Source organism: Nyctibius grandis, chromosome 2 (genome assembly GCF_013368605.1).
Source record: "Nyctibius grandis isolate bNycGra1 chromosome 2, bNycGra1.pri, whole genome shotgun sequence".
Classification (NCBI taxonomy): domain Eukaryota; kingdom Metazoa; phylum Chordata; class Aves; order Nyctibiiformes; family Nyctibiidae; genus Nyctibius; species Nyctibius grandis.
Window position 1 is genome coordinate 109,211,714 of NC_090659.1, and position 25,625 is coordinate 109,237,338.

The 25,625-nt window shown below is 46.2% G+C and overlaps 1 protein-coding gene across 1 annotated transcript in view; it reads left to right on the top strand.

Annotated features, from left to right (window-relative positions):
* Window positions 1-9,573, top strand: part of SLC35F2 (solute carrier family 35 member F2) — a 47,108-nt gene extending 37,535 nt beyond the window's left edge. Inside the window, exon 8 of the mRNA XM_068423175.1 lies at window positions 9,493-9,573. Coding sequence (XP_068279276.1) covers window positions 9,493-9,498 — 6 coding nt within the window. The 3' untranslated portion in view covers window positions 9,499-9,573. The remainder of the gene's footprint in view (window positions 1-9,492) is intronic.
* Window positions 9,574-25,625: the final 16,052 nt, after the last annotated feature.

Sequence of the window (25,625 nt, forward strand, 5' to 3'; positions counted from 1 at the left end):
TCTGATGAAGCCGTGGGAGTCAACAGAAGCACTTCCTTCTCATTTTGAAATGGAGAGAGCACATTCCTAGGAGGGAATAATGAGAATGACCACTTACACTGGTACTTACATGAACCCATTTAACATAAACACAGGAGTAGGCGAGCTCCAGCATACCAATGCCCTGCAGCTGTGTGCAGCACTGGAATCTGTGCTGAGCAGATAATAACACGAACAATAGCTTCCTGTGTTCAGTACCACAGATTAGCAATGCTTGTCTGCAGGTTTACCACAGTAACAGGAGGCGATTTAATTTTGGCATTTTGAAAGTGGTTATTTTACTGCGTTGGCACAAAGGCAAAAATGTGAGGGGTGCTTTTCCACATCTGGGGCTCTACTTATAAGCTAGCAGAAAATATTTTGATCCTGTACTTAATTGTCTTTGTTTCCTTTAATACAAACCTTCTTTTCTTGACAAGAAATCCCAAGTGTTCAGTACAAGCCCCTGAGACACTTGCTTTTACCGTGCTGCCATCATCAACAAACAGCACAGAAATATGAGCGATGGATCGGCTTGGAGCTGTTGGGAGCAGAAGGCATGTGGCTCACAAGTTGCTCATGGCCAAGTGGGATCATTCTTAGAAGAGTGAGCTTAGACAGGTATTTAACTCATAAAGCTGGCACCAGAGCTGTGGAATTTGTGCCCTCTGCTTGGCAGAGGGTCGAGACTGTAATACTCCAGATTCCTCTTTGCACCCCCTCATCAGCTGAGTGGAAACCTTGAATCTTTCCGAACAGAAAAATAATTGGAAAAGTTTTGTCACATTTCTCCAAGTTTAAAAATGTGGTTCTAATTATCTGCAATGTCATGACTGGCTTCAGAAACTGCGATAGTAGTCGTTTGTTAGGTACCATCAACCTTGACATCCATAAGCTCTTCCTAAATGGAGGGGAACTATAATAAGGAAAGTGAGGTCCTACAGTCTGTTATCTGATTTCTCAGCACTGAAGTGCCTTGAATAACCACTTTTGGTATTAGTTAGTTTGGAAATAATGTCAGTTATTGCTTCAGACCATCTCTACCTAGACTATCACAGTTCTGGAAGTGGCCTTATGGAGTCAAACTTCTGTCATTTGTAAGTGGCTGACATTAGTTGGTCAAACACTGAACAGATTTGTTTGCAGTGACTTTACTGCGCTCTGTTTTGATCTTTAGATCTTTCTCCTTAGGAGTGCTGACTTGCAGACAGCACACTTCACTTAAAAGTCCCTGTCTGGAGAAAGACTTTCAGCTGCAAAGGTGTCAGACTATTTTCAAAGCTTTTTTTCATCAGAAATAAGATCTATACTTGCCTACAGTCAACATCTTTGAAACACTATAAACAAAACAGAAGTCATCAACAAACTGCATTAATATTTTATAAAGATATTTAATTTTTTATGGTGAAGCTTCAGCATATTCTTGATATAAAACTTCAGTGTAAAGGAGTTGCCTTGAGAAACACTTCTCCCTGATCAGTACTGTACCACTGGGAACAGTTTATAGGGCTTTTATTTATCAGAGAACATCAGCAACATTTAGTTAACTTAGAAGAAGTGTATTAAAGCCACTTTGCATACTGGGGTTATGGTGTTGTTTGGTTGCTGTTTGGGTATGCAGGAGTCAGCACAGGCTTATTGGGTTTCTGCCTGCAGTACAGCACAATGTGGGTGCGTGAAGTACAGGTTACTTAGAAAGCATGGAAATAAGCTATTTTATTACAGCTTCTCAAATAACACAATGAAATTGCCATGGTCTGAGCAGCTGTGCTGACAGCCGGGACCCCAGGAGCTGAGCCAGGAGACTCTGCCACAGAACTGTTAGGTGCCTGGGGAAAGTCATTTGATCTTCCAAACTCAAGTTTCCCAGGTATTAGAGGGGAACAGGATGACACCAGTGTCCTTTGTAAATGCTTCTGGAGTTAGAGATGAGAAGTAGTGTATGAGTGGTCTGGTCCTCAACAATCTTAAAGGACTGTGAGATGTGCTTGGAATGTAGTTAATTTCTAAAAGTTAATTTATCTAGCCAGACAAGAGTGACATTTCCTTCTTGATGTCCGTTAAAGGACCCTTTAATGTGCAACATTGATTTTATGTTGTAGCACCAATGAATCCGGCATTATAATTTGCCCTACCAGAACAGGTGGCTGTGTGTCACTCTCCCCTGCATACCTGTCTTTCTTCGGGAATCTGGAGGTGGCGATAGAGAGTTTGGGATGCAGACCTGAGGCTGAGCTTCTCTCCTTGGCTTGCCCCAGGTTTAAATTAGAGTGAGAACCAACACGGTTGGCATGAGGGCAAATGAGGAGTATGGGCTGAAATGATAATACAGATTTGTAGGAGATAAAAGCAGCTTTCTCAGAAACACTTCTCTCACCACCAGCTTCTCTCGTGGTACCTGGTCTGGATGCTTACCCTGCCTTTCCAGGTTAATTCCCCCCCTTCTGTAAAGCAATCTTAGCATTTCCTGTGTTCGTAGCATTGCATCCACATTTATAATTCCACGGAATACCAATGAACTTTCCCAAAATCTCAGATTTACCAATGCAGAAGATGTTAAATGCTCACTGATGTATCAGAAGATCATTGCTAAACATGGAAGTTGAAGGTCGCCTTCCTGAGGTCTCAGCTCGTGCCCGCTCGCACAGCCCTGGGGTATGCTCCACCTGCTTCAGAGGCATCCAGATGTGTCCCCTCTTGATGGAGCTTGGGTCACTGCATGAAATGTTTGGTGGTCTAAGTCCTGTTCTCAGAGAAAACAACATAAACAGCAGGGTAATTAGGCTTAGAAAGGCAGATTCACAGGCAGATTTATTGCACATTTATTGGTACAGCCAGTGGATAGGAAAAAAAAAGATTAGGAATAGAGAATTGTGTAGTCTTGTACAGTAGCAGAACTAGAGGGAGTGAATTTCACAGCTTCTGCTGGGAGTTCATCTTCTCTTTGACTACTGCTAGCCTATACCTGCTGGGCATCACTTTTATCTTTGACTCAAAGGACACTTCTGAAGAAATTTCCTTCCCTGGCAATTTTTAAACTTGAAAATATCTCATAATCTAAGACATTTCAAAGGGGAAAAAGAGACTCTGGACCTATTTGCAAGGATGTTATCACACTACCCTCTGGAATAGCATAGTTTTTTCCCCTGTAAGTGAAACAAAAGAGCACTGAAGAAAAGAGGAGAGAAACCCAATGCTTACCCAGGTGCCAAGTCAATACACTTGGAAACCAAAGCAGCATTTGGAGGCAGGTTTGTGTAGCACTATGCCTGTGATTTTTTTAGTCACCTTGAGAGCTTTTAGACCTGTGGGTCCTGGAGATCTGAGATGAGATGATGGTCCTGCCTTTTACGAAAAGTAAGTTTCTTGCCCTTGTGCTTGCAGAGGAATTGTGATCCAAAGGAGTAATAATGGCTTAAGTCAAGAGAGTTCCTTAATTGCTGCTGTTTAAAGAAAATTGTTTGTATTTGGGGGAATCTGATCTGTGATATTTAAATATTCGAAGCTGGCAGTAGTAACCCAATTCTTTGTTTCTCCGCTTAAAACTTCCACAGGCTCTTCACAAAGTAATCACCTTTGTTTTGAAACCAGAACAAGAGGAAAAATAAAGCCAAGCTCCAAATCCAATTGTACGTTGATTTAACTGGCTTGGAGCCCTTCTCCAAGTAAAATCCTGCAAGAGCAAAGAGCTGGACCTGATGAGCTGGAGGTTTTATTCATGTTTCAAACTGAGATCCAGCTCTTCTAGCAACAAATCTACTTTGTAGGTAGGAAATGGGAAGTTTCTCACATCATTGTTTTCAGCCCAAGAGAGCAGAAGGAAGGACAATCATTTGTCATTTTGCAGATACCTTATTTTGGTGCTACCAGAAATGTGTACTATTGAAATTATTACTGCATAAAAAGTCACTGAAGTATCATATTGAGGCATAGCAAGATCCAAGCTTGTTGAGCAGGATTTTGTTTCTGATATGGAAAGCCCATATGGAGAATGGGGTTGTTATGGAAGTCTTTCCTTTAGGTAGACCATATAAGCTCTTGGATGCTTTTGTCTTGCATGGCAAATTGACTATCACTGTTCTAAGCAAATAAGCAATTCCAGAGCAGCACTCTGTGTCATCGCTCTATTCCCAAGTAAAAACTGTCTTTTCCATACAGACAAGTACAGGGAAGGTCAACTGCCTTTCTATTAGCTGTGCACCTTATGCACATACACAGCAGTTCTTTCGCATCTGTGAATTTGCTCCAGAGGTCCTTATCATCTAGGGGACAAGTTTTTAGATCAGTGCTGCTACTGTGAACCCAGTAGATGACCATGCACATCCACCTCAATTCCTCGGGTGCTTACTTGTCATCTCATTGTGAGAGAGAGCCTGGTTAAATTAAAAAAGGAGCAACAGCATTAGCACAACCACACTTCAGCACTCCTGCAAGAAACTGTTGCCTCTCTCAATGTTGTCAAGCTCAGGCAGGGGGTTGTTGTGTGTGTCTGTTACTCAGCTGAGCTGCTGCAGAACACGGTGCAGATTTTGAGGTTGTAAATGAGTTTTAATCTACACTGACAATTGCGTGCATCCCTGCCTTTCCTCTAAACTGCAGAAGCAAAAGCAATTAGTCTGATTAAGAACATAACCGTAGAGCAGGCAATATGGTCTCTAATAAAGCAGGCATGCTTTTCCATTAAAACAATTTGCATAATGTAATTCTATGAAGCATTTTCTTCATTTTTTCAATGTTGTTTTCATTCACTGAGCTCCGTATTACTTGCTAATAAAAAACAGAGCAAGCATTTTCATTTTAAGCACTTCCTCTGCCTTTTTGATGTAAGAAGTTCAAAGCAAAATACAATTTGGTAGCTTACATTCTGATATACCTCAGTGCAGATCTCCTTCCTATGAGAGGTGTTTGATAGCTTGGAGGACACTGTCATTGTTGAGTGGGCACAGGGGATATGTAACCCGTGAGATAGCCCTCTGATTACCATGCTCTTAAGTGCTGCAAATGCCTATCTAAAGCTCAGCGGCTGGGTTATCCATCCCTGCTCACCCTGAGTTGCCTCTGTTTTGTCTGGAACCAAAGTAGCCTCCAGCCAGGTCAAAAATGATGTGGTAGAAGTAGTAAAGATATAATGTTTAATTTTTTTGATGTCCCACACATTCTGCTCTGAGGAACCAGTGCCTTACCCAAGGCCTGGACGTGTGCCTGTTCTGTGTGTTTTGACTTCATGCATTCAAACCACCACCAAACAGAATGAGAATGAACAAACCCTTGGTGTGCTGGAGGCTGAGCAGTCATATCAACATGCAGAAGCTTTTGGCCATGGAAGCTGCCTTCGCTTTTGGGGAACAAGGGAAGACTGAATGCCCCCCTTGGCTAGACGTAGTGGAAAACTACTGCATGTGGGCAAGGTGATGAGGGTGGTGGGACACCGGAACATCTTGCTGAGAGAAGCTGTGAATGCCCCATCATTGGAAGTGTTCAAAGTCGTGTTGGACAAGGCTTTGAGCAACCTGATCTAGTGAAAGATGTCCCTGCCCATGGCTGGGGCCTTGGACTAGATCTTTGAAGGTCCCTTCCAACACAAACCATTCTATGATTCTATGATTCTATGGTAAAATGATGAGTTTGGACCCTGGGGTCCGACATGTTTCCTAATGCTGTGATGGAAAAAAACTCAAGAGGAAGGAAAAGCGTGGTAGCTGCTGCGTATTTGTGAGAGAAAGAGGGAAACCACCAAGGTTAAGCTCTGTAGACAACTAGAGAGGTGCTTTCTGTGAAACCACAAGAAAAAAAAACCCAAAGCATGAAACTTTGGGTGGATGGAGTCATGGCCAGAGACAATGTGTGTTGCTGGTAGTCTTTTACTACGCTCAGGGAAAAAAAAAATGCTTTACATACTTGGAAAATAACATACCCCTCAATTTTTCTGCCTTGTAGAAACAGTTTGCAATTTCATTTGATTCCTTGGGTCAAAAGAAGAAACTATCTAGCCAATTCAGAGCAGGCTACAGTCCACTGCCCTGGTTTCCTTGTGCATCACTGTGGCAGTGTGGTGAGTGCTCCTGTGCTGCGGTGGGTTGAAGCAAGTTGTCTTGAAGATGAGGACTGGATAAATAGAGCAAAACAAAAACAACAAGGAGAATATTATCAGTACATGTCAAGTGAGTCACAGTTTTCCAGGTGTTTGAATGCACAAGTTTTCCCTGCTGGATATTTTGAATGAAGCACATTTTATTTGATTGTGTCAGTGGAAATGTTTTTTCCCCCAGTAGCATTGTTAGTTTTCTTGTGTTTCCTCATGCATTTATTTGCATTAAATGCAAATAAAATCCATATGTTTAGCTACCTCTTTTTATACTGTTGTGCATAGATATAAGTTCTTTAAGGTAGGGTTATTGTTGTTATTTAACTGCTTGGTTCTTGCTGGTAATGTTCTGATCTTTAGATACTACCATTGTAGTAATAAAAGAGAATGATGATAATAATGTCTTTGTGAGGGCACTTGCTGAAATTGCTTTTTGGGTATTGTGAAGAACTTTTACTTACCAAATGATTAAGAGAATATAAATTAGAAGTAGTTAAAAATTTGAACTTATCTGCATGTACTTCTCAAGGAGATAAGGGGACTCCTGTTCATAAAATCTGCAGTGCTCAGTCAGGAAGGTAACAATCATGTGTGATTCAAGTAATCTATGATACCCAAAAGCAGCAAATCACAAAGCTATGGCAGTTAGCAACAGCAATCAGGTGACAAAGAATGATGGATCAAAACATGTTTCTGCAAAACACGTTCATTATGAATGACAAGTATTAATTAATATCACTGGTTTCATGCAAATAAATATCACATTAATAATTACCATACTCCGCTGAGGAGCTCTTCATATCTTAAATACAGTCTGTCTTTCTTGCCATTGTCTCGAAGGCTGAGAGCATATAAATCTTAAATCATTTAAGTTTCAGTCTCAGTCAGGATCAGTTTTTGGCCACGGCCTACCAGAGCATGTCCTTGGCCATCCGTAGCCTCCAAAAACAGCAGCAGAAGCAAGAAGAAAAAGGCAATGCAGCCCCACCCTCCAGCTCCTGCCTTCAGGATATGTCTGCATGGGGCTGGATAAATCCTATCCTCGGTCTCCAAAGGTTTGGGGAACGGAGAAGTTGGCTTTAGCTTTTCGTTAGTCACTTAGTGTAAATCATTGCATGGCGGGGTAGGGGTTTGGGTGGCCAGGAGGGAAAGGGCTTGGTGTGCATCTCAGGGGGCTGCAGGGGAGAAGATGCCTCAGACCCACGCTCCATGGTGAAAAGCTGGCCAACAGTGATCAAAACAAGATTTGACTGGCTAGGGGCCCAGGCTTGCCCCAGTGAAAGCCACGCTCGGTCCTGTGCTCGAAAGGGGAAAATTAGTATCTCACAGCAAACTGGAAGGTGAACCTATGGGATGCAGTGATCCTGTAGCTGGGAAGGGAGACAGCCCTGGCGCAGGGCTGGCGGGGGAAGAGGCTCTTCCTGGGCTGGGCAGGGAGGACAGCCCTCCTCTCCCATGCCCTCACCACTGACCATAGCACTGGGATCTGCAGGCTCTGGTCTAACGCACCATTTTCTCAGGCCAGGAGCACGGGCATCCATGCAGTGAAGATCCCCATGGGAACTCCTCTGCCATTTCCCTTACACTACTCCCCAGTGCTCCCTGGGGAAAGATACCATTTGAGTCTTCAACAGCAGCACTGAAGCACGCGTTTTTCTCCTCAGGACCTGTCAGCTGCTCTCAGTGGGGAGGAAAGTGCAACATAATTAGCACTCAACATCCAAGAAGCACCAAAGGGCAGCCCTTGGCGGTGGCTCTGGTGCTTGGTGGGATGCTGTGACTTGCTGGGGAAGTCCTGCACACAGCCAGAGAGCTGCTGCCTGCTTACTGCTGCAGCCCTCATGCCTGGCCTTGCCCTCGCCGGAGCTTGTAGCCCTGCCGCAAAGTGCTGCAGCTTAGCACTCGCGTGCGGGCTGTCTGCACCTTGCAAACCCTGATGATAAATCCTCCAGGGGATTAGTGTCCAGCAGCCCTGGCTGCTGCCATTCCTGCTCAGCTCCCTGTGCAGAGCTGGCCCCGTGGTGCATGGGGAGAGACGAGGTGCCTGTGGGGTCCGCAGTGCCCCGGGGGGAGGGCACGCTGGGGCCGGGCAGCTCCGTGGGAGTCCAACCAGCCACACAGCCTGGAGGCTGCAGCCATGGCACAAGCCAGGGCAGCGCCGCAGCCTGCCCGGTGCGGCGGGGCACAGAGCCAGGGGCATCCCGGGGGCTGCTTTTGGCCTCCCTTACACACCCTGGGAAATGCACCAAGGGAGTTGCATGGGCTTCACCACCCTTTGCCCAAGAAGGAGCTGAGGTTCCTCCTTTGCTTTCTTTAAAATATGAATTCAAGCCTTACTCTTTGCCCTCTCTGCCTGCCCCCCCCAACTCCCAGTTCTTGCAGTGAGTTATTTTTCAGCCTCAGTTTTTGTAAAACGCAAGTGTTTCTCAGGGAGAGAAATCTGACAGCTCTTACCTAGAAGCTGCTGAATAATCCCAAAGGTAGGAAAAAATTAAAGTTAGAAATAAAAGGAAAAAAAAAAATCAAAGCTATTTAGTTATCACCAGAAACCCCTGAGTGCACTTGATCTCTGGAAAAATATGTTAGAATGAAGCTGAAAATCCAGAAAAGGATAACAGAAAGACAGGTGATAAATTAGGGCCTGATGCAGCTTGCAGTGAACCAGTGGGAGCTGAACGCCAAGCACCACGAAATGGTGGGCTGAGAGCTGCTGAGCAGTGCTGCGAGGAGAGGACGGGCGGCTTTTTGCAAGGCTGTTTTTAGGTCACAGTTACTTTGAAATTACTATTTTTTTTCCCATCAATAAGTGAAACCTAAAAAAGGCAAAAGGCATCTCGTAGATTTCCTTAAGTGGAAAACACCCTTTAAAGTATGTCTGATAGTGATCTCAGAAACAGCTGCCCATCCTGGCAGGCAGCGGCAGCCCAAACACGCTATTCTTAGACCAAGAAAGCGTAAGTAGGTCTAGTTACAATCGGTTCTTGTAAACACCGTCCCCACTAAAATCAGAAATCGATACGAGGTCAGAAATTTGTAGTATGCTGAATCAAAGAGATAAAACGGATGGGGTTGATTTAGTCTCCAAATACTTGTTCTTTTGGTTCATCTCAATTTTTACCAAATGCATTTTGCTCCATATGGTGTCAGTGGTCAGCGACTTCTCTCCGGTGGGGAAGGTACCATGAGTCCTCCTGAAGGCCTGGCAGAAATAAGGCAGCGGCGCAGTTTAGGGATGCCTTTTTATTTACTCTTCCTGAGGTAAAGATAAATAGTTAATGTGACTAAAAAGGAAGTTGCAACTTGATAAGTGCTTAGCACTTGCTGATAAAACACACCGTTAAGTGTGAGCAGAGTGACTCCAGCCACAGTGCCACCGTCTTGTTTTCCAGAGATGAGATGGATGCACAGGTTGTGCCAGTCCACCTGAGTGCCTGACTCCTGGAAATGTACCTCTTCACCTCATGCCTGTCCCTGGCCAGCGCTGGCCTCCTGCGGGCCCTGGAAGCAGGTTGGAGGGACCACCTTTGGGCCACGTTGACTGAACAAGAATTTCAGGTCACTTTCTTCACTGGCTTCACCAAGGGCTTTCCAGAGAGTGGGGCATCAATGGTGACCAGATGCAGGAGGCAGAGGTGCCTGGAGCAGGGCTTCCCAAGGTGCCCTAGAGGACTTATCATTCCTGCTCTCCTCCAAACTCCTGTGAGAGTTTTGGAGCTACTCATGTCTGGTTGACACCACACCAAGCAGCAGTGGGCTGCTTTTGTAGTGCTGCTGGCTGGAAGGGAGGGATGAGGAGCAGCAGAGGTAGATGGGGCTGGGCAGTCGAGGTGGCCCTGCAGGGCACTGCCCCTCTGAGAGGGCTGTGCAAGCTTCTGCTTCCTCCCAAGAGTGGCTCTGCCTCCACCAGTGATGCGATGCTGCAGGACACATCAGCAGGGTTCTGGCTTCCCCAAAGTCACTGCTCTCTCCTCTGTCTGTGCTCTCACCTGTCTCCCTTTCTGGGATGGAAATATTTAGACATGGAGGGAGTTAATCTGTAGGCTAAAAAGAAGATTTGGGGTAAAATGTGGGTGGTAAATCCAATGCAGATTTTAAAAGTGGACTTTTTTTTAACTGCCCAATTTTATTCAGTATTTTATCTGCTTTTGTGGGCTGGCATTATAAATTTGTTTCTACTCTTACTCCACACATGTATTACATTACAGCTCAGGGACATCCTCCGCATCCAGTTGAGCACTGCCTAATTATAGCTCGAGCTGGCCTTTTAAATAGGCATAGCTTCTTTTCCAAATAACGTTCTTCTCTGCCTTTTTCTCCATGAAGGTAGTTGTTTACAGCCACCTTGACAGAGGAACCGAGACCAAAACGTCTTTAGAAGCATTGAGCTCATTCTGATCACGAGAAAAACTTCTGTGCTTGATTGCAGAGGATGAGAAGGAAAGAGTACACCAAAAGGAGGTTTCCAAACAAGCCTGGTAGGCAGGGCAACATGAGGAGACTGATCTGTGAGCTCTCACCATAAAAGACTGAGGCTTAGTTGAGCCTGAAATGAAAGAGGGTTGTCTTAATTGTGAGTCTGAGCCCTTTCCTTGAAACTATGACCGAGTCAGAGGACTGATTTAATTCCTTGCCCTTGTTAAAACAGATTAAAAAATTCTGACACGGTTGGGATCCCATTATCGGACAAAAGCCGGGTTAAATCGTTAAGAACTTGTGTTTTTAACTGAGATAGACTTGCCAAGTCTTGTGATTTATAATGATTTTCACAGTATCTTTGAATTCCTCCTTGCAAGTCCAGTGCCTGGAAGCATCCTAGCAAACAAGAATACTCCACTTTAACTGAAAAGTGAATGTGCATCTACTGTTGTTAAAAGAGCTTGAAAATAGGACTCCTGAAGTGCAAAACCATCAGGCAAATGACCTCCTGCCCCAGCAATTTGTGTTTCACCTTTCGAGTGAATGTTCTGCTTTCCAGGTCCTAAATCAAACGGCAGCAATAATACCACTGTTAAGTTCATGAGTAGCCATTGGCTATACTGTGGCTTTCAATATGGGAATGAAATTGTACTTATATATAGCTGACACAAGATACGGTTGCAGCTTGGGTAGGTCTTGCCTGTGTAACTGAATATATCATTCATTCTATCAACTAGGCTACTAGAGACCACTGATGGAGGTGTTGAGAAGACTGGCATATCATACCAACTTTAAAACTAAATTGTCTGCTAAATTCATTCATTAGCAACACACTTGCTAATGGGCAATTTTTACACAATATAAGCATTGTCACTACACAGAGAACTCTCAGTCCCTAACAGTCATACTCTAAATTAGCTGTGAGTACACAGTACTGTGGAGCTAACAGTTTGCACTGCCTGCTGCAGACTTGGTTGTTCATAATCACCGAGGTCCCTGGTCATCAGCTCTGAGAGCTCATCTGTAAGAGAAGTCAGAGCCCAAGGGGTCTTTCTTCTCTGATTTTCCTTGTTTATGCCTAACGTTTTCATGCTACTGCCCCCCTCCAAAAAGGGGCAGAAGGTCTCCTCTGCTCCTGATACCACTTAGCATAGAATCATAGAATGGTTTGGGTTGGAAGGGAACTTAAAGATCATCTAGTTCCAACCCCCCTGCCACAGGCAGGGACACCTTTCCACTAGACCAGGTCGCTCAAAGCCCCATCCAACCTGGCCTTGAACACTGCCAGGGAGGGGGCATCCACAGCTTCTCTGGGCAACCTGTTCCAGTGTCTCACCGCCCTCACAGTCAAGAGTTTCTTCCTAATATCTAATCTAAATCTACCCTCTTTCAGTTCAAAAACGTTGCCTCTCGTCCTGTCACTACTTGCCCTTGTAAAAAGTCCCTCTCCCGCTTTCCTGTAGGCCCCCTTCAGGTACTGGAAGACTGCTATGAGGTCTCCCTGGAGCCTTCTCTTCTCCAGGCTGAAGAGCCCCAACTCTCTCAGCCTGTCTTCATAGGAGAGGTGCTCCAGCCCTCTCATCATCTTCGTGGCCCTCCTCTGGACTTGCTCCAACAGCTCCATGTTGGGGTTCGTATGTTGGGCCTCCAGAGCTGGACGCAGTACTGCAGGTGGGGTCTCACAAGAGCGGAGTAGAGAGGCAGAATCACCTCCCTCAACCTGCTGGCCACAGTTCTTTTGATGCAGCCCAGGATACGGTTGGCCTTCTGGGCTGCAAGTGCACATTGCTGGCTCATGGTGACCTTACCTTATTTTATTTTGTCTTGCCATCAGTCCTTCTTGTCCCACCTACTCCTGGGCCCTTGCACTTCTCTTGTCCTCTCTCTGGCAACTTTTGTTACTTGGATGCCTCCGATGTGCAACTACAGCTGTCTTTGCCCCTTTGGTGATCACTTTGCTTACATACTTTTGAAAAATTGTGCCTGGCTATGCCATCACAGTCTTACAAAATACTTGCATGCTGTTGTTAATGACACTATTTTAGTGTCCAGGTTGAAGGCAAGTTAATATAGATGATATTCTGATTAGTGAACTTCTATAGGTGCCAGGCCCCTGTTTTGGCTACAACATACTGATATGAAAAAACACAACTAATACTCCATCTGCAAGAACACGCAGTTCTATAACTGAAGTATTAAAGAAGATGATGCAGAAGTAGACATCACAGTGATCTAAAAAAATAGAATCCAAAGGTCTAGATTAGCAAAAAACTTAGCAGGAGTTTAATCAATTAGAAACCATGATCAGACTTTTTTGGTAGCAAGTTCAACCTCCTGCTTCTGGCAAGGCCAGCCTGGCTGAAGGACTTTTGAGGCTCAGTTGGGACTCCTGGGAGCCTTTTCTCTGTAAGCCTTTCTGGAGCACTTTGCCCCCAGAGAGAGCCCTTTGATTGACTTCTGACATCCTCCTGGGGGTTTCCAGCAGGTACCAATGCCACAACAGGCAAAGCAGTGGTCCAAATGGCAACAGCTTCCTTTACTGACCCACTGCCAGAATGAGACTCTCTGAACAAAGAATGACATTGAAGGCCTGTGGGCCTGTGTCACTGTGTGAAGGGTCAGTGATCCCAAAACTAACCCGGGCAGGCTAGCTGTGGTAATGATCATTGGGATCCGAAGAGGGACTGAGACAGAACTGAGTCACCGCAGACCCAAGGTGTCCCTCCAAACCAGCCAAGTCATGCAACGGTAAGTGCCTACACATAGCCTGCACTGACTGCGCACCATGTTTGGCTCCAGGGGTCTGAACAGGGAGCGTGGGTTGGTACCGCATCTTGCTTGGAGGTCTCCAGAGCTCCCACCTGGTTCCCTTGGGGCCCATATGCTGGTCTCTGCACCTGTGTCCCACACATGCCGGAGCAGGGTCCTCACTAAATTCAGTGGTGACACTGGTGGTTGCTGTGCAGCCATCTGCCTGGAGTGTAATGAGAAGTGACTACAGCATTTCTTTGGGAGATGAAAGACTTGGATTCAGTTCCCTCAGCCTAGGGAAGACCAGGCTTGCATCTCCCAACGCTGCTTGTGGGGGACATTTTTCACCCAGCACTGTAAAACAAGGCATTCAAGGCTCATGGGATGGTAGGGAGTGGAGGGAGGTCAGGACAGTAAACGGGTAATGAAGTGTCCTTGACCTGGCTTGGCTAAATATCTGACGTGGCACTAGACAGATGTGGGACGTGGGACACAGGGTCATGCTCCCTCTCTTTGGCTCTGGGGACCACGCTGCATAGTACCACTCTGCTACACATAGAACAAGGGTTATGTACTCGTCATTACCATTTCATGTAGTGCCTACACACTCAGTTTCTGGCTAATGAAATGGAAAGATCTGTTAAAATGTTGAAACTGGTTACACTTTAGTTGTATTTCCATTTTCCTGATATTTCTTGGACTTCAGAGAGCCCCTCTATTGGTCAGTGGCAAAATCTCAAATGTCTAGAATAAGACTAGATCCATCTTTTCATGAACAAGGTCACTATTTGAATATAACATTTCTGCATGACAATTTGCCTATGGCCTGATTTAGCAAAGCTTCTCAAGTGCATTCAACTCTTAAGTGAGAAGTGCTATTCTGAAACCAGCAGCTGACTGATGATGTACAACTAAGCATGAGCTTACACACTTGATGGGATGCCGCAGAGTGGCTCCTCGCCTCTGGGTATTTTGGCACCCAACCAGGCTGCGGGTGCATGGAATGGCCACCCCTCAGAGTTTTACACTTATTTTATTATTAATCTTTTGCCACTAGTTAGAAAAGAGGTTGGGATCTAAAAGCCACTGGTACTGTTGAACTTTCCTTCTCTTGTCCCAGCTCCTCCAACTTCAAATAGGTGTGCAGCTCTCAGAAGACACTCCAGGGAAAGTGCCCTCCTGTGGGACATTTAAATGCAATTGTTAGTGTTGGCTTGACTGCAAGCACCCAGCGAGTTGCACATCCACATTCCTTCCACTGAATAATTAAGGCACTTTTAAAATGTCTTAAGACACTTTTGCTTCTATGCAAAGAGATGTTTTTTCAGGCCTAGATCACTTACAGGGTTATTCTTTGTTGTTTAATCCGATTTCATCAGCTGCATCCATTTTGGGGTTACCTCTTGCTAGCCAAACAAGGGCTTTCTTCACCTGAACGTGACAGCAGATTATTTAACCAGTCCCCTCAGGAAGAGTCATCTAATCCTTCTAATCCTTCTTGATGCATTCTCTTGCTTTGCATGCCTGGAAGAGTAAGGGCACCAAACTTTAGCTGAAATGTTATACTGCAGGATCCTCGCTGTCGAAATATTTCATTCAAACAAGTCTTCTAGGATCAGATAATGCCCAGCTGTACCTTAATGAGATTTTGAAGCAAGAGCTGACAGGTGTCCTGTGACAGGGATGGATGCACATGCCATGGATGGCTGCAGGGGGAACTTCAGAGCCCCAGACTCCATGGCAGTGGCATCCTGACGCTGCCCCAGCCATGTTGACAGCAGGCTCCAGCTCTGTGTTTTACCTCGGTTGTTTGAGACCGTAAAACAATGATCTGGGAAACCTACCAAGCCTCAAGCCTATGTTGGAACAGGGCTGGTGTGAATATATATAACTGCAAGCTGTAAAGAATACTTTAAATGCTGCTCTAGCAAGGACTAATGATTGAAAAGCCAAACTCTCCCTGGAATTCTGTGTCTATGAAGATTAGCTTTCATCCCTCTATAAATTATCGGAATCTATCCTTTACCTCTCTGAAAACACCAAGGGCTTCAAATTATCTACCCACAGCCTATGACAAGCTCTGAAGCTCTGGTAGAAGACCCAAATCCACAAACATTAAAAAGCCAAAGTACCAATATAATAGGGAAATAAAAGTTGCCACGTAGAGCAAGGACAGGGAATTTGTGGATGGTGTGTTTCTTTTTAAAAACATAATTTTGAAATAGACTTTTAAAAAAAGATTTATTAGGTTGTTACAGAAGAAATTTACAGTACATAAAGTATACACACGATACAAATATTTTGTAACATACAACTTTAACAAGGGAGATTGATTCCTGCTGGCTTTGGATTGCAATTTTTAAGCAAATTTATTTCAGCCACAACAAAGGGGTTAGTGTGAATCCTGCATGAACTCCCAGGCTTCATATCTAGACCTCCTCCCCTCCTTGCTGCGAGCATCTCGCTCCATGGCTGTGGTCTTTCTGTGCTCAGGGAGCAAGTTTGTTTTGGAATAAAATGCTTATAACAGGCAGCTGAGGGCTATTTTGGTGTCCTTAATGGTGTCCAGTGCATGAAAATATTCCTTCAGGTTCTTTTCCATCTCTAAGAATTGCAAGAAAAGCTACTTGTCTATTTCTTTGGACTAATGCAGTCAGAAATTTTAATGTCTTGGGCTTATACGTACCCACACAGATGCCCTTTTTCTAGTCATCTCCACCTGAGACTGAAGCAGATGGCTTATGAAAGTTGGAGAACTCCAGCTGCATTAAGGAAAAGGTGCCCCAGCCCTTCAGCACTCTCAGGAATTTCTTCTTGGCTTTTCTGGCCTCTGCAGACTTCCCCAAAACTTTCCCAGACCCGCGTAGAGCCAAATTGCAGCAAGATTCTTACTTCCTCGAAAGTAAGTGCCAGGCAAGCGGGGAGCCTCGTGCCCCTGCGAACGGCTCAGGCAGGCACCAGAGCCCACAAGGCACACTCAAGAAACCCTCTCTCCATTCTCAAGGGGCTGCAGGCTAGACCCTCCCAATGAGGGATGACTGATACCAAGGCAACCATCTGCCCTAGCACCACCCCTCTGCCCACCACCTCCCTGTCCACAGTGGCCTGCATCGGCTGAGACCCTGTGGAGGGGGTTCCAAAGAGGCTGAGTTAGACGTCACTCTCCACAGACCGCTGGGGGATCTCAGACAGATTGGCCTCATTAGGCTGAAGATGTTCTTTGGCTGTATAGCCCTAAGACTTAATCATACAGCCAGGTGAGCAAACAAAATATCACGCTGATTTTCTGTATATGTCTTTCTCATCTTCCCCCCCCACCTCCTCTGGAATTATCTAGGAATAAAGAAGAGTCAATGCAACAGTTCCACGGTCCATGAACTATTTATAGCAAACAGCTTTCCAGTATGCCATTTATAAAATGGAAAAATTATAGCTTGGTCTTTAGTGATAGTCAGAAGCTTTGAAATTCAAAGAAAAGAACTTGCTGTATATAAAGTAAACAAATAACAGTCTTTTGAATGAAAAAAATCTTTTTTTTAGAAGTAGTTGTTCCAAGCTTTCCTTTCTGTCTCTTTGCAGTAAAGCATCCAACACCCTATTTCAAAGATTTTTGTCCGAATGAAATAAGTAGACCTGAAAATATTTTCCATTTTTTGCTATGTCTTGGCCTGCAGGTGCATTCAATTTTTATAAGAGTATAAGAAGTCCAAGAGATGGACAGAATAAGCATTGCTTGAACTAAAAAGCATGAAAGAGCCTCTCTGGCTTTCCTGGGGTTTAAATCAGGCCCTAGAGGGAGGTTATTTTGCCAGCTGTGCTGTTTCTCCCTGAGCACACTGCAGCTACAATTTGCGGTAAACATTAACTGCTTCTCTACTGAAATTTTCACATTTGCCCATGAATATATTATAGCAAAACTAAGAAACAGTACAGTACTTACAGATCAGATGAATTCATGTAAATGTTCATCACCTCAGCGAACAGTTCTTAGGAAAGGTAGTGAGAAATAAACGGTGAATAATTCCTTCCCAGTCCTACCAAGAGGGAGATGGGAGAAGAGACATTTAAAAATCTCACTCAAGGTGTCAGTGATTTTCTCCAGGGCTTTCTTAGCTCAAACGGTTTTTAGCAAAATAAAACAGTGTGGAAAAAAAGTTTGAAGAGAATGTTCCTAATGGAAAATGGTGCATCCAAACCCAAGTGCAGCCAATTTAATACTCCTGACATTTTCTGGAGGCTCGGATTATGCAAAATAAGGGAACATGGGATGTACCATAGCCAGGTGAAAGCCATGCAAGCTCATGGACCTGCCTCCTCTTACTGCCGCCAAGCTGGTTTTAGGTTGTAATGTACTAGCTAGGCTGAACGGCTGGTGGGAATTGGCTTTTTGGTTCACAAAGTAGCAGTTGTCACTCTGCATGCACTAGCTTTCTGTGGCAGAAGCCAGGATATTCCTGTGGTGCAGTATTTGCGTGCCTCCTAGCACAAATTTCCACCTGTATAACATGCTACCCTTTAAAAACACTTGAAATTAGGTGAGGAGCTATTAATGATTTGCCTCCTCGGATACACATTGATTAGTGTATCTACATTGCAAGTAGGAAAATGCCATAAAATTCCCATATTTTGGCTGCCTGAACTTGCCTAACTAGGTTTTGACTTTTACATCACCATGAAATCATAACATAGGCTTCTCGGGTACTGGGCAATTCCCCAGGGTCCCGTTTGCATGCTGCTTCCAAAGGGCACTGCAACCACATTTGAATTACTGAACACCTTCCTCTGTTGGGGTGGTGTGTCAGCAGTGTGAGCGCTGGCATTGGTGCGATGCTCTGTCTGTGCTCAGCCCAGTGGTGCTTTTTGCCTGTCATGAACCGCAGCAACACAGGCCATGAGGATGCCAGAGTCGTGACACAGAATCATAGAATCACAGAATGGTTTTGGTTGGAAAGGACCTTTAAGATCATCAAGTCCAACCATTAACCCAGAACTGCCAAGTCCACCACTAAACCATGTCCCTAAGCACCACATCTACACATCTTTTAAATACGTCCAGGGATGGTGACTCAACCCCTTCCCTGGGCAGCCTGTTCCAATGCTCCATCTTGTGCTGCTCCGGCTGCCCCTGCCGTGAGTCTCTTCTCTGCTTGCCCTGGGAAGTGGATATTAAACAGCAACATAGTGTGGAAGGCTGGACAAATCCACAGTCCAGCTTAGGAAGAGGGTATGCTCTTGTAGCCTGCATAGATGTACAAAAGCCAGGTCTGCACATGTGTCCACTGCTAATCCTGTGTCTGAATGGTGCTTGGCACAATGGGATTCTTGACTATGTGCCTACATACTACAAATCAAAGCAGACGAGGACAGTGGTGGCTTTCCTTAAGAGCCACTCTTTGCTGCAGGACTGTGACTGTATGGTTCTAGTGCTTCATTAATCTCAGGGGGTGACATCCTATTAAATGTCCTTAGCACATTCCAGAAGTTTATTTTGTAAATATTTCATGGACCATAAGTGGAACAGCTGTTCCCCTGCGGCACCGTTAATAGCACGGGTCCCTCTGCCGGGAGTCCCATTCTCTGCTGTGCCGCTGTGGCTACCCCAACCCTGCCCCTCTCCTGCATCTCCAGTGTGCAGGGCTGCTGCTGCTCTCCTGGGCACTATTTCATGCTTTGCTTTATACCTCAACCTGGAAGCACCCAAATAAAGGTCCAATGAGGTCTACCAGGGGAGGAGACCTGAAGAACTGGGCAGGAAACAGGAGCGAGGGCAGGTCAGGCTACGCTGAGGCTGACCAGCCTGGCACGGTGTTAGTCCTGCATGGCCGTGTCTGTGCTGCTAAATAAAACAGGGCAGGGGCAGTCCTTTGCCCTGAGAGCAGGAGGCATGGCCCAGCTGTCATGCATGTGGCTAAGCTCTCTTCGCTCTTAAAATGGGGCGATCACCTCCAAACTGCCTCCGGTGAAGGGTCCTGGTGTCACACTTCCTCGAGCTGTGCATGAGCACAGTCTGATACAGCACCTATGGGGCTCGGCCAAATGTGGGTCCTGGGTGTGTTACTTCTGTTTTTTAACTGGTATGGATATGACCTCTGGGACTAGTGGGGAGCACAGAAATCACAGAATTACAGAATCACAGAATCACAGAATGTTAGGGATTGGAAGGGACCTCGAAAGATCATCTAGTCCCATCCCCCTGCCGGAGCAGGATTACCTAGACCATATCACACAGGAACGCGTCCAGGCGGGTTTTGAATGTCTCCAGAGAAGGAGACTCCACAACCTCTCTGGGCAGCCTGTTCCAGTGTTCGGTCACCCTCACCGTAAAGAAGTTTTTCCTCATATTTATGCGGAACCTCCTGTGTTCCAGCTTGCACCCATTGCCCCTTGTCCTGTCAAGGGATGTCACTGAGAAGAGCCTGGCTCCATCCTCATGACACTTGCCCTTTACATATTTATAAACATTAATGGGGTCACCCCTCAGTCTCCTCTTCTCCAAGCTAAAGAGACCCAGCTCCCTCAGCCTCTCCTCATAAGGGAGATGTTCCACCCCCTTAATCATCTTCGTGGCTCTGCGCTGGACTCTCTCTAGCAGTTCCCTGTCCTTCTTGAACTGAGGGGCCCAGAACTGGACACAATATTCCAGATGTGGCCTCACCAGGGCAGAGTAGAGGGGGAGGAGAACCTCTCTTGACCTGCTAACCACGCCCCTTCTAATCCACCCCAGGATGCCATTGGCCTTCTTGGCCACAAGGGCACACTGCTGGCTCATGGTCATCCTGCTGTCTACTAGGACCCCCAGGTCCCTTTCCCCTACGCTGCTCTCCAACAGGTCTGTCCCCAACTTGTACTGGTACATGGGGTTATTCTTGCCCAGATGCAGGACTCTACACTTGCCCTTGTTATATTTCATTAAGTTTCTCCCCGCCCAACTCTCCAGCCTGTCCAGGTCTCTCTGAATGGCTGCGCAGCCTTCCGTTGTGTCAGCCACTCCTCCCAGTTTTGTGTCATCAGCGAACTTGCTGACAGTGCACTCTATTCCCTCATCCAAGTCATTAATGAATATATTGAATAGTGCTGGTCCCAGTACCGACCCCTGAGGGACTCCGCTAGACACAGGCCTCCAACTGGACTCTGTCCCATTGACCACCACTCTCTGGCTTCTTTCCTTCAGCCAGTTCACAATCCACCTCACTACCCGATCATCCAGACCACACTTCCTCAGTTTAGCTGCGAGGATGCTGTGGGAGACCGTGTCAAACGCTTTACTGAAATCGAGATAGACCACATCCACAGCTTTACCATCATCTATCCACTGGGTTACGTCCTCATAAAAGGCTATCAAGTTGGTTAAGCATGACTTCCCCTTGGTGAAGCCATGCTGAGTGCCCCTAATGATCCCCCTATCCTTGATATGCCTAGAGACAGCACCAAGGACAAGTTGTTCCATCACCTTTCCGGGGATGGAGGTGAGGCTGACTGGTCTATAGTTACCCGGGTCCTCCTTCTTGCCCTTTTTGAAGACTGGAGTGACATTCGCTTTCCTCCAGTCCTCAGGCACCTCTCCCGTTGCCCACGACTTAGCAAAGATGATGGAGAGTGGCCTAGCAATGACTTCCGCCAGCTCCCTCAGCACCCGCGGGTGCATCCCATCAGGGCCCATGGATTTATGGACGTCCAGGTTGCTTAATTGGTCCCTGACCCAGCCCTCATCAACCAAGACAGATTCCTCCTCTATCCTGACTTCTTCTGGGGCCTCAGGGGTCCGGGGCTCCTCAGGACAGCCTCCAGCAGTATAGACAGAGGCAAAGAAGGCATTCAGTAACTCCCCCTTCTTTTTATCCTCTGTCTCCAGGGCCCCCACCTCATTCATCTGTGGGCCTACATTGCCTCTAGTGTTGGCTTTACCTGCAATGTATTTGAAGAAGCCCTTTCTGTTGTCCTTGACCTCTCTTGCAAGGTTTAATTCCAAGGAGGCCTTAGCTTTCCTAGTTGCCTCCCTAAATCCTCTGACAACAGACTTATATTCCTCCCAAGTGGCCAGCCCCTCCTTCCACGATCTGTACACCCTCTTCTTCCACTTGAGTTTGCCCAGCAGTTCCCTGTTTAACCATGCAGGTCTCCTGGTACTCTTCCTTGACTTCCTACCTGCTGGGATGCTCTGATCTTGAGCTCGGAAGAAGCAGTCCTTGAATGCTAACCAACTATCTTGGGCCCCCTTACCTTCTAGTACCCTGTCCCATGGGATTTCCCCTAGCAATTTCTTGAAAAGGCCAAAGTTCGCACTCCTGAAGTCCAGGGTTGTGATTCTGCTAGCTATTCTGTTCCTGACACATGAGATCCTGAACTCTACCATCTCATGGTCAATACAACCAAGGCTGCCCTCAACCTTCACCGCTTCAACCAGACCCTCCTTGTTAGTGAGGATAAGATCCAGCAGCGCTCCTCTCCTAGTTGGCTCATCCACCATTTGCATCAGAAAGTTGTCATCAATGCACTGGAGGAACCTCCTGGACTGAGGATGGCTGGCTGAGTAGGCCTCCCAGCAAATATCAGGGTAGTTGAAATCCCCCATGACAACCAGGCCCTGTAATTGCGAGACTGCTCTCAGCTGCCTGTAGAAGGCCTCATCACCCTCCTCATCCTGATCCGGTGGCCTGTAATAGACACCCACAACAGTATCACCCCTGCCAGCCTGCCCCTTAATTCGCACCCACAAACTCTCAACTCGCTCCTGATCCGCCCCTGGACAGAACTCAATACATTCTAGCTGCTCACTCACATAAAGAGCAACTCCACCACCTCTCCTTACTGGCCTGTCTTTCCTGAACAGGACATAGCCATCCATGACCACATTCCAGTCATGCGAGGTGTCCCACCAAGTCTCTGTAATTGCCACTAGATCATAGCCCCCTGACTGAACACGGATTTCCAACTCCTCCTGTTTATTCCCCATGCTGCGTGCATTGGTGTACAGGCATTTCAGGGAGCGAGCTGAGCACACCGATTTCACCCCAGGGGGATGGGAGGCCTCCTGGTCTACCTCAACACTAGAGCGTTGCCCCAGTGGTGCAAGCCCGCCTACTACCCCATCCCCCTTCGAATCTAGTTTAAAGCTCTCCGAATGAGCCCTGCTAATTCCTGTCCCAGAACCCTTTTGCCCCTACGACATAAACCTTTCCCATGTATTACCGTCATGCGTGGTGTCTTATAAAGCCAGCCATTATCAAAGAACCCAAAGCCCTGCCTGTAGCACCAGTCTCGTAGCCAGGCATTTATAGAGAGAATCCTACTATTCCATCCCACGTCATCACCTGAAAATGGAAGGAGGGAGGAGAAAACAACTTGTACCCCAGACTCTTTCACCAACCGTCCTAGGGCCTTGTAGTCTTTCTTCATCCCCCTCAGACTACGGGATGCAGCTTCTTCCCCACCTGTCTGGAAGATCAGCAGGAAGATCCCTGGGGTCTCAGGGGGATCAGACCCCTCCACTCCTCCCTGTGTGCCTGAGGGTTTTGTGAAAAGAGAAGCAGCAGCAGAGACACAGGCCTGACAAATTTATGGGCAGGCAAATCCTGTCCCACTTTTGTTTTTTTTTTTTTTAAACTGGAGCTTAGCTAAAGTTTCAGCAAGCCAGTAAATGAGGATTTGCACCTACCCATGTGGGAAGATAAAGGTCAGGTGTAGCAATCCATGCTTTGTCCTAAAAATGATGCTAAAACCGAGCTGATGTTGTGAACCCATGCTATGGGAGTAAGACCTCCTGCCAAAGGAATCAGAGAAGCAGCTGGGCTGTCACGTCAGTCCAAAATGATTAGATCATGACACAGCCAAAGGCTTGGCTCCTACAGGAGATACTTCTGGTTTTATGCTAAGCCTGGTGGGACTGAGATCGAATAATACAATGTATCTTTTCCTTCGCTCTTTGTGTCATGTGCAACCTGCTAACTTGGGATGGGAATCTTGAAATGTCTGAATCAAACACAATATAAAGGGAATAGAAAATATAAAGCAGTGAGTCTGGCAGAAGTGCAGAGCTGGTGGGCACTGAGTCTTGATGCCCCCTCCCTGGCAGTGTTCAAGGCCAGGTTGGATGGGGCTTTGAGCGACCTGGTCTAGTGGAAGGTGTCCCTGCCCATGGCAGGGGGGTTGGAACTAGGTGGTCTTTAAGGTCCCTTCCAACCCAAACCATTTTATGATTCAGTTATTTGAGATTAGTTGGTAAAAAACAGTTATTTACACAACAGTGTTTTTATTTGCAGTTTTCTGCCCCAAATTGCATGCATTTCCAAACTGGCTCTGTTTTGCCTGGTTAGAAGTACTAACCCTGGCCAGACACAACAGTAAATCCCATTTTAGGTACCACTGCTGACCAAGTGAAAACTGAGGTGGGGTCAATCCTGTTCAAAAATATTTGTGGCCAGATGCAGAAAGCTCTGTTCCCTGCATCTGTCTCCATACATGTTCACCCCTGTTCTTGCTGGATATGGTTCCTGAGTGCTACTAACCTCTTTGTAAGTACTTTGGGCCCATCACCATTTTCTAAGACACTGTGACTTGCCTGTCACCAGTTTCCCTGAATTTGAACAGGCTTCTGCTTGGCCATTTTTCCTTGCAACCAGGTTTAATGCACTCTCTTTCTTAGGGCACTGCCAGGGCAAGACCTTCTTTTTCTTCCAAGTCAAATGCCTTTGGAGAGAGTAGGCAGGCAAGGGTGTGCACAGCCATGCCTCTGGGGGGAAACAAGCAAGCTCCTTGGCTCAGACTATCCCTCGCATCCTACCCCCCCTTCTATACACATACACACACACACTTCTCCATTGCTCCTTGGCTGACGTTTCCCCAGCACCTCCCCTTCTCTCAGGCCGGCCATACCCAAGCCACGTGCTGGCAAACCTCAGAAAATAATTGGCACAGAACCAGCCATTTGTTATTACAAGGAGGACTGCACATAGAAAACAACACGAACTAGCAAGGTTCGTGTGCCCTCATTGCCCAGGTAATCATCAACAACATCAACCCCTGCCAGTGTATCAAAGTGAAAAAACTGAACTTTAGCTCTCAAGATAGTGAAGCCATATCCCTCTAATGTTTCCTGAGATAACAAGTTTCTTGTCTGACCTGGCACAGTTTGACACTTCTCTCCAAAAGTGTAGCGAGCCCCACAGGAGCTCTGCAGAGGGTTGGAGCGTGGTTCCCTGGCTGTTTCTGCTGGATTAAGAGATACTTTTTTTAGCCAGGGTTGACACAGGTCAATGTCATGTCATTCAGCCTGAGCGGTGGATTAGGTGTCAGATGGTTGCTAGGTCCTATGGGCAAAGTACCGATTTCGATACTATTATCAAGCCAAGCCAAAGAGTTTACTGACCTGTGTCCCTGACCCTCTCTGACAGGGAAGAGTTACGATGGAGTAGGAATTCATGCTTGCTGCTAGTTTAGCCAGACCTCCTACCTGGAAAGTGTCTCATGTGGTCCACAAAGATCTGGAAGGTGGCAGATAACACCTCTTCCAGTCAAGAAGAACTGGAAGAGACTTCAGAGGAGCAGGTGCCAGAAGTGCATTCAGCCAATGCTTTCAACACAGCGCTTGCAAGCAGAGCCTCTTGTAAGCACCTGTGCAAGCATTTGCACAGTGGACAGTGGCTAACACTGGCTCCGGCTGCCGTAAACACCAACTGAGTGCTGGCGGGTCTGCCGTTCACTGCTACAGGATTATGTCTGTGGCCTGATCCGGAGAAAGTCATGCTGACAGCTGCTAGTGCCCAGGTTTGATATTAGTGATTGCCTGATCAAGCCCTGGGAGGGTAAAACAAGTAGTTTCCTGTTTCAGAGAAGGGAATGAGTTATAACCTGTTAGTAGAGGGTATGATCCTCCCAAGTAAAGATATGATAGCTGAGCAGGGAGTGGATGTCCTTGTTTTTTTCCCTTAGCCATATCACACTCAAGTCTGTAGGCATAAACGTAGGTGTCTGTGTACTGCTCACTTGCTGCTATCTATCTGCAGTTGTATCCCTCAGGTAACGAAGCCTCCATCTGCTCATACCGAGATGTGTTAATTGATTTTGTAGAAAGCAAAAAGTGGATTTAACTGTTCATCAGTGATACACAAGTGTGATTACTAAGACAAGAAGAGGCCAAGGAATATTTATCACAAACAAAAGAGGAAGCTCGACCTTAGTGTTGTAGCTATCTAGGGTTAAAAGACTTTGCTCCCAATACACTACTGGCCAATGGGCCTGTTAAAAGTTGTTGTTCAGTCTTAACACCTTCTTGCAAAAAGCCCAGACAAACATATGTCTAGCAAAACAGATTGGGAGAGCAACCTCCAAATGGCTAATTACAATGGATGTGGAATTT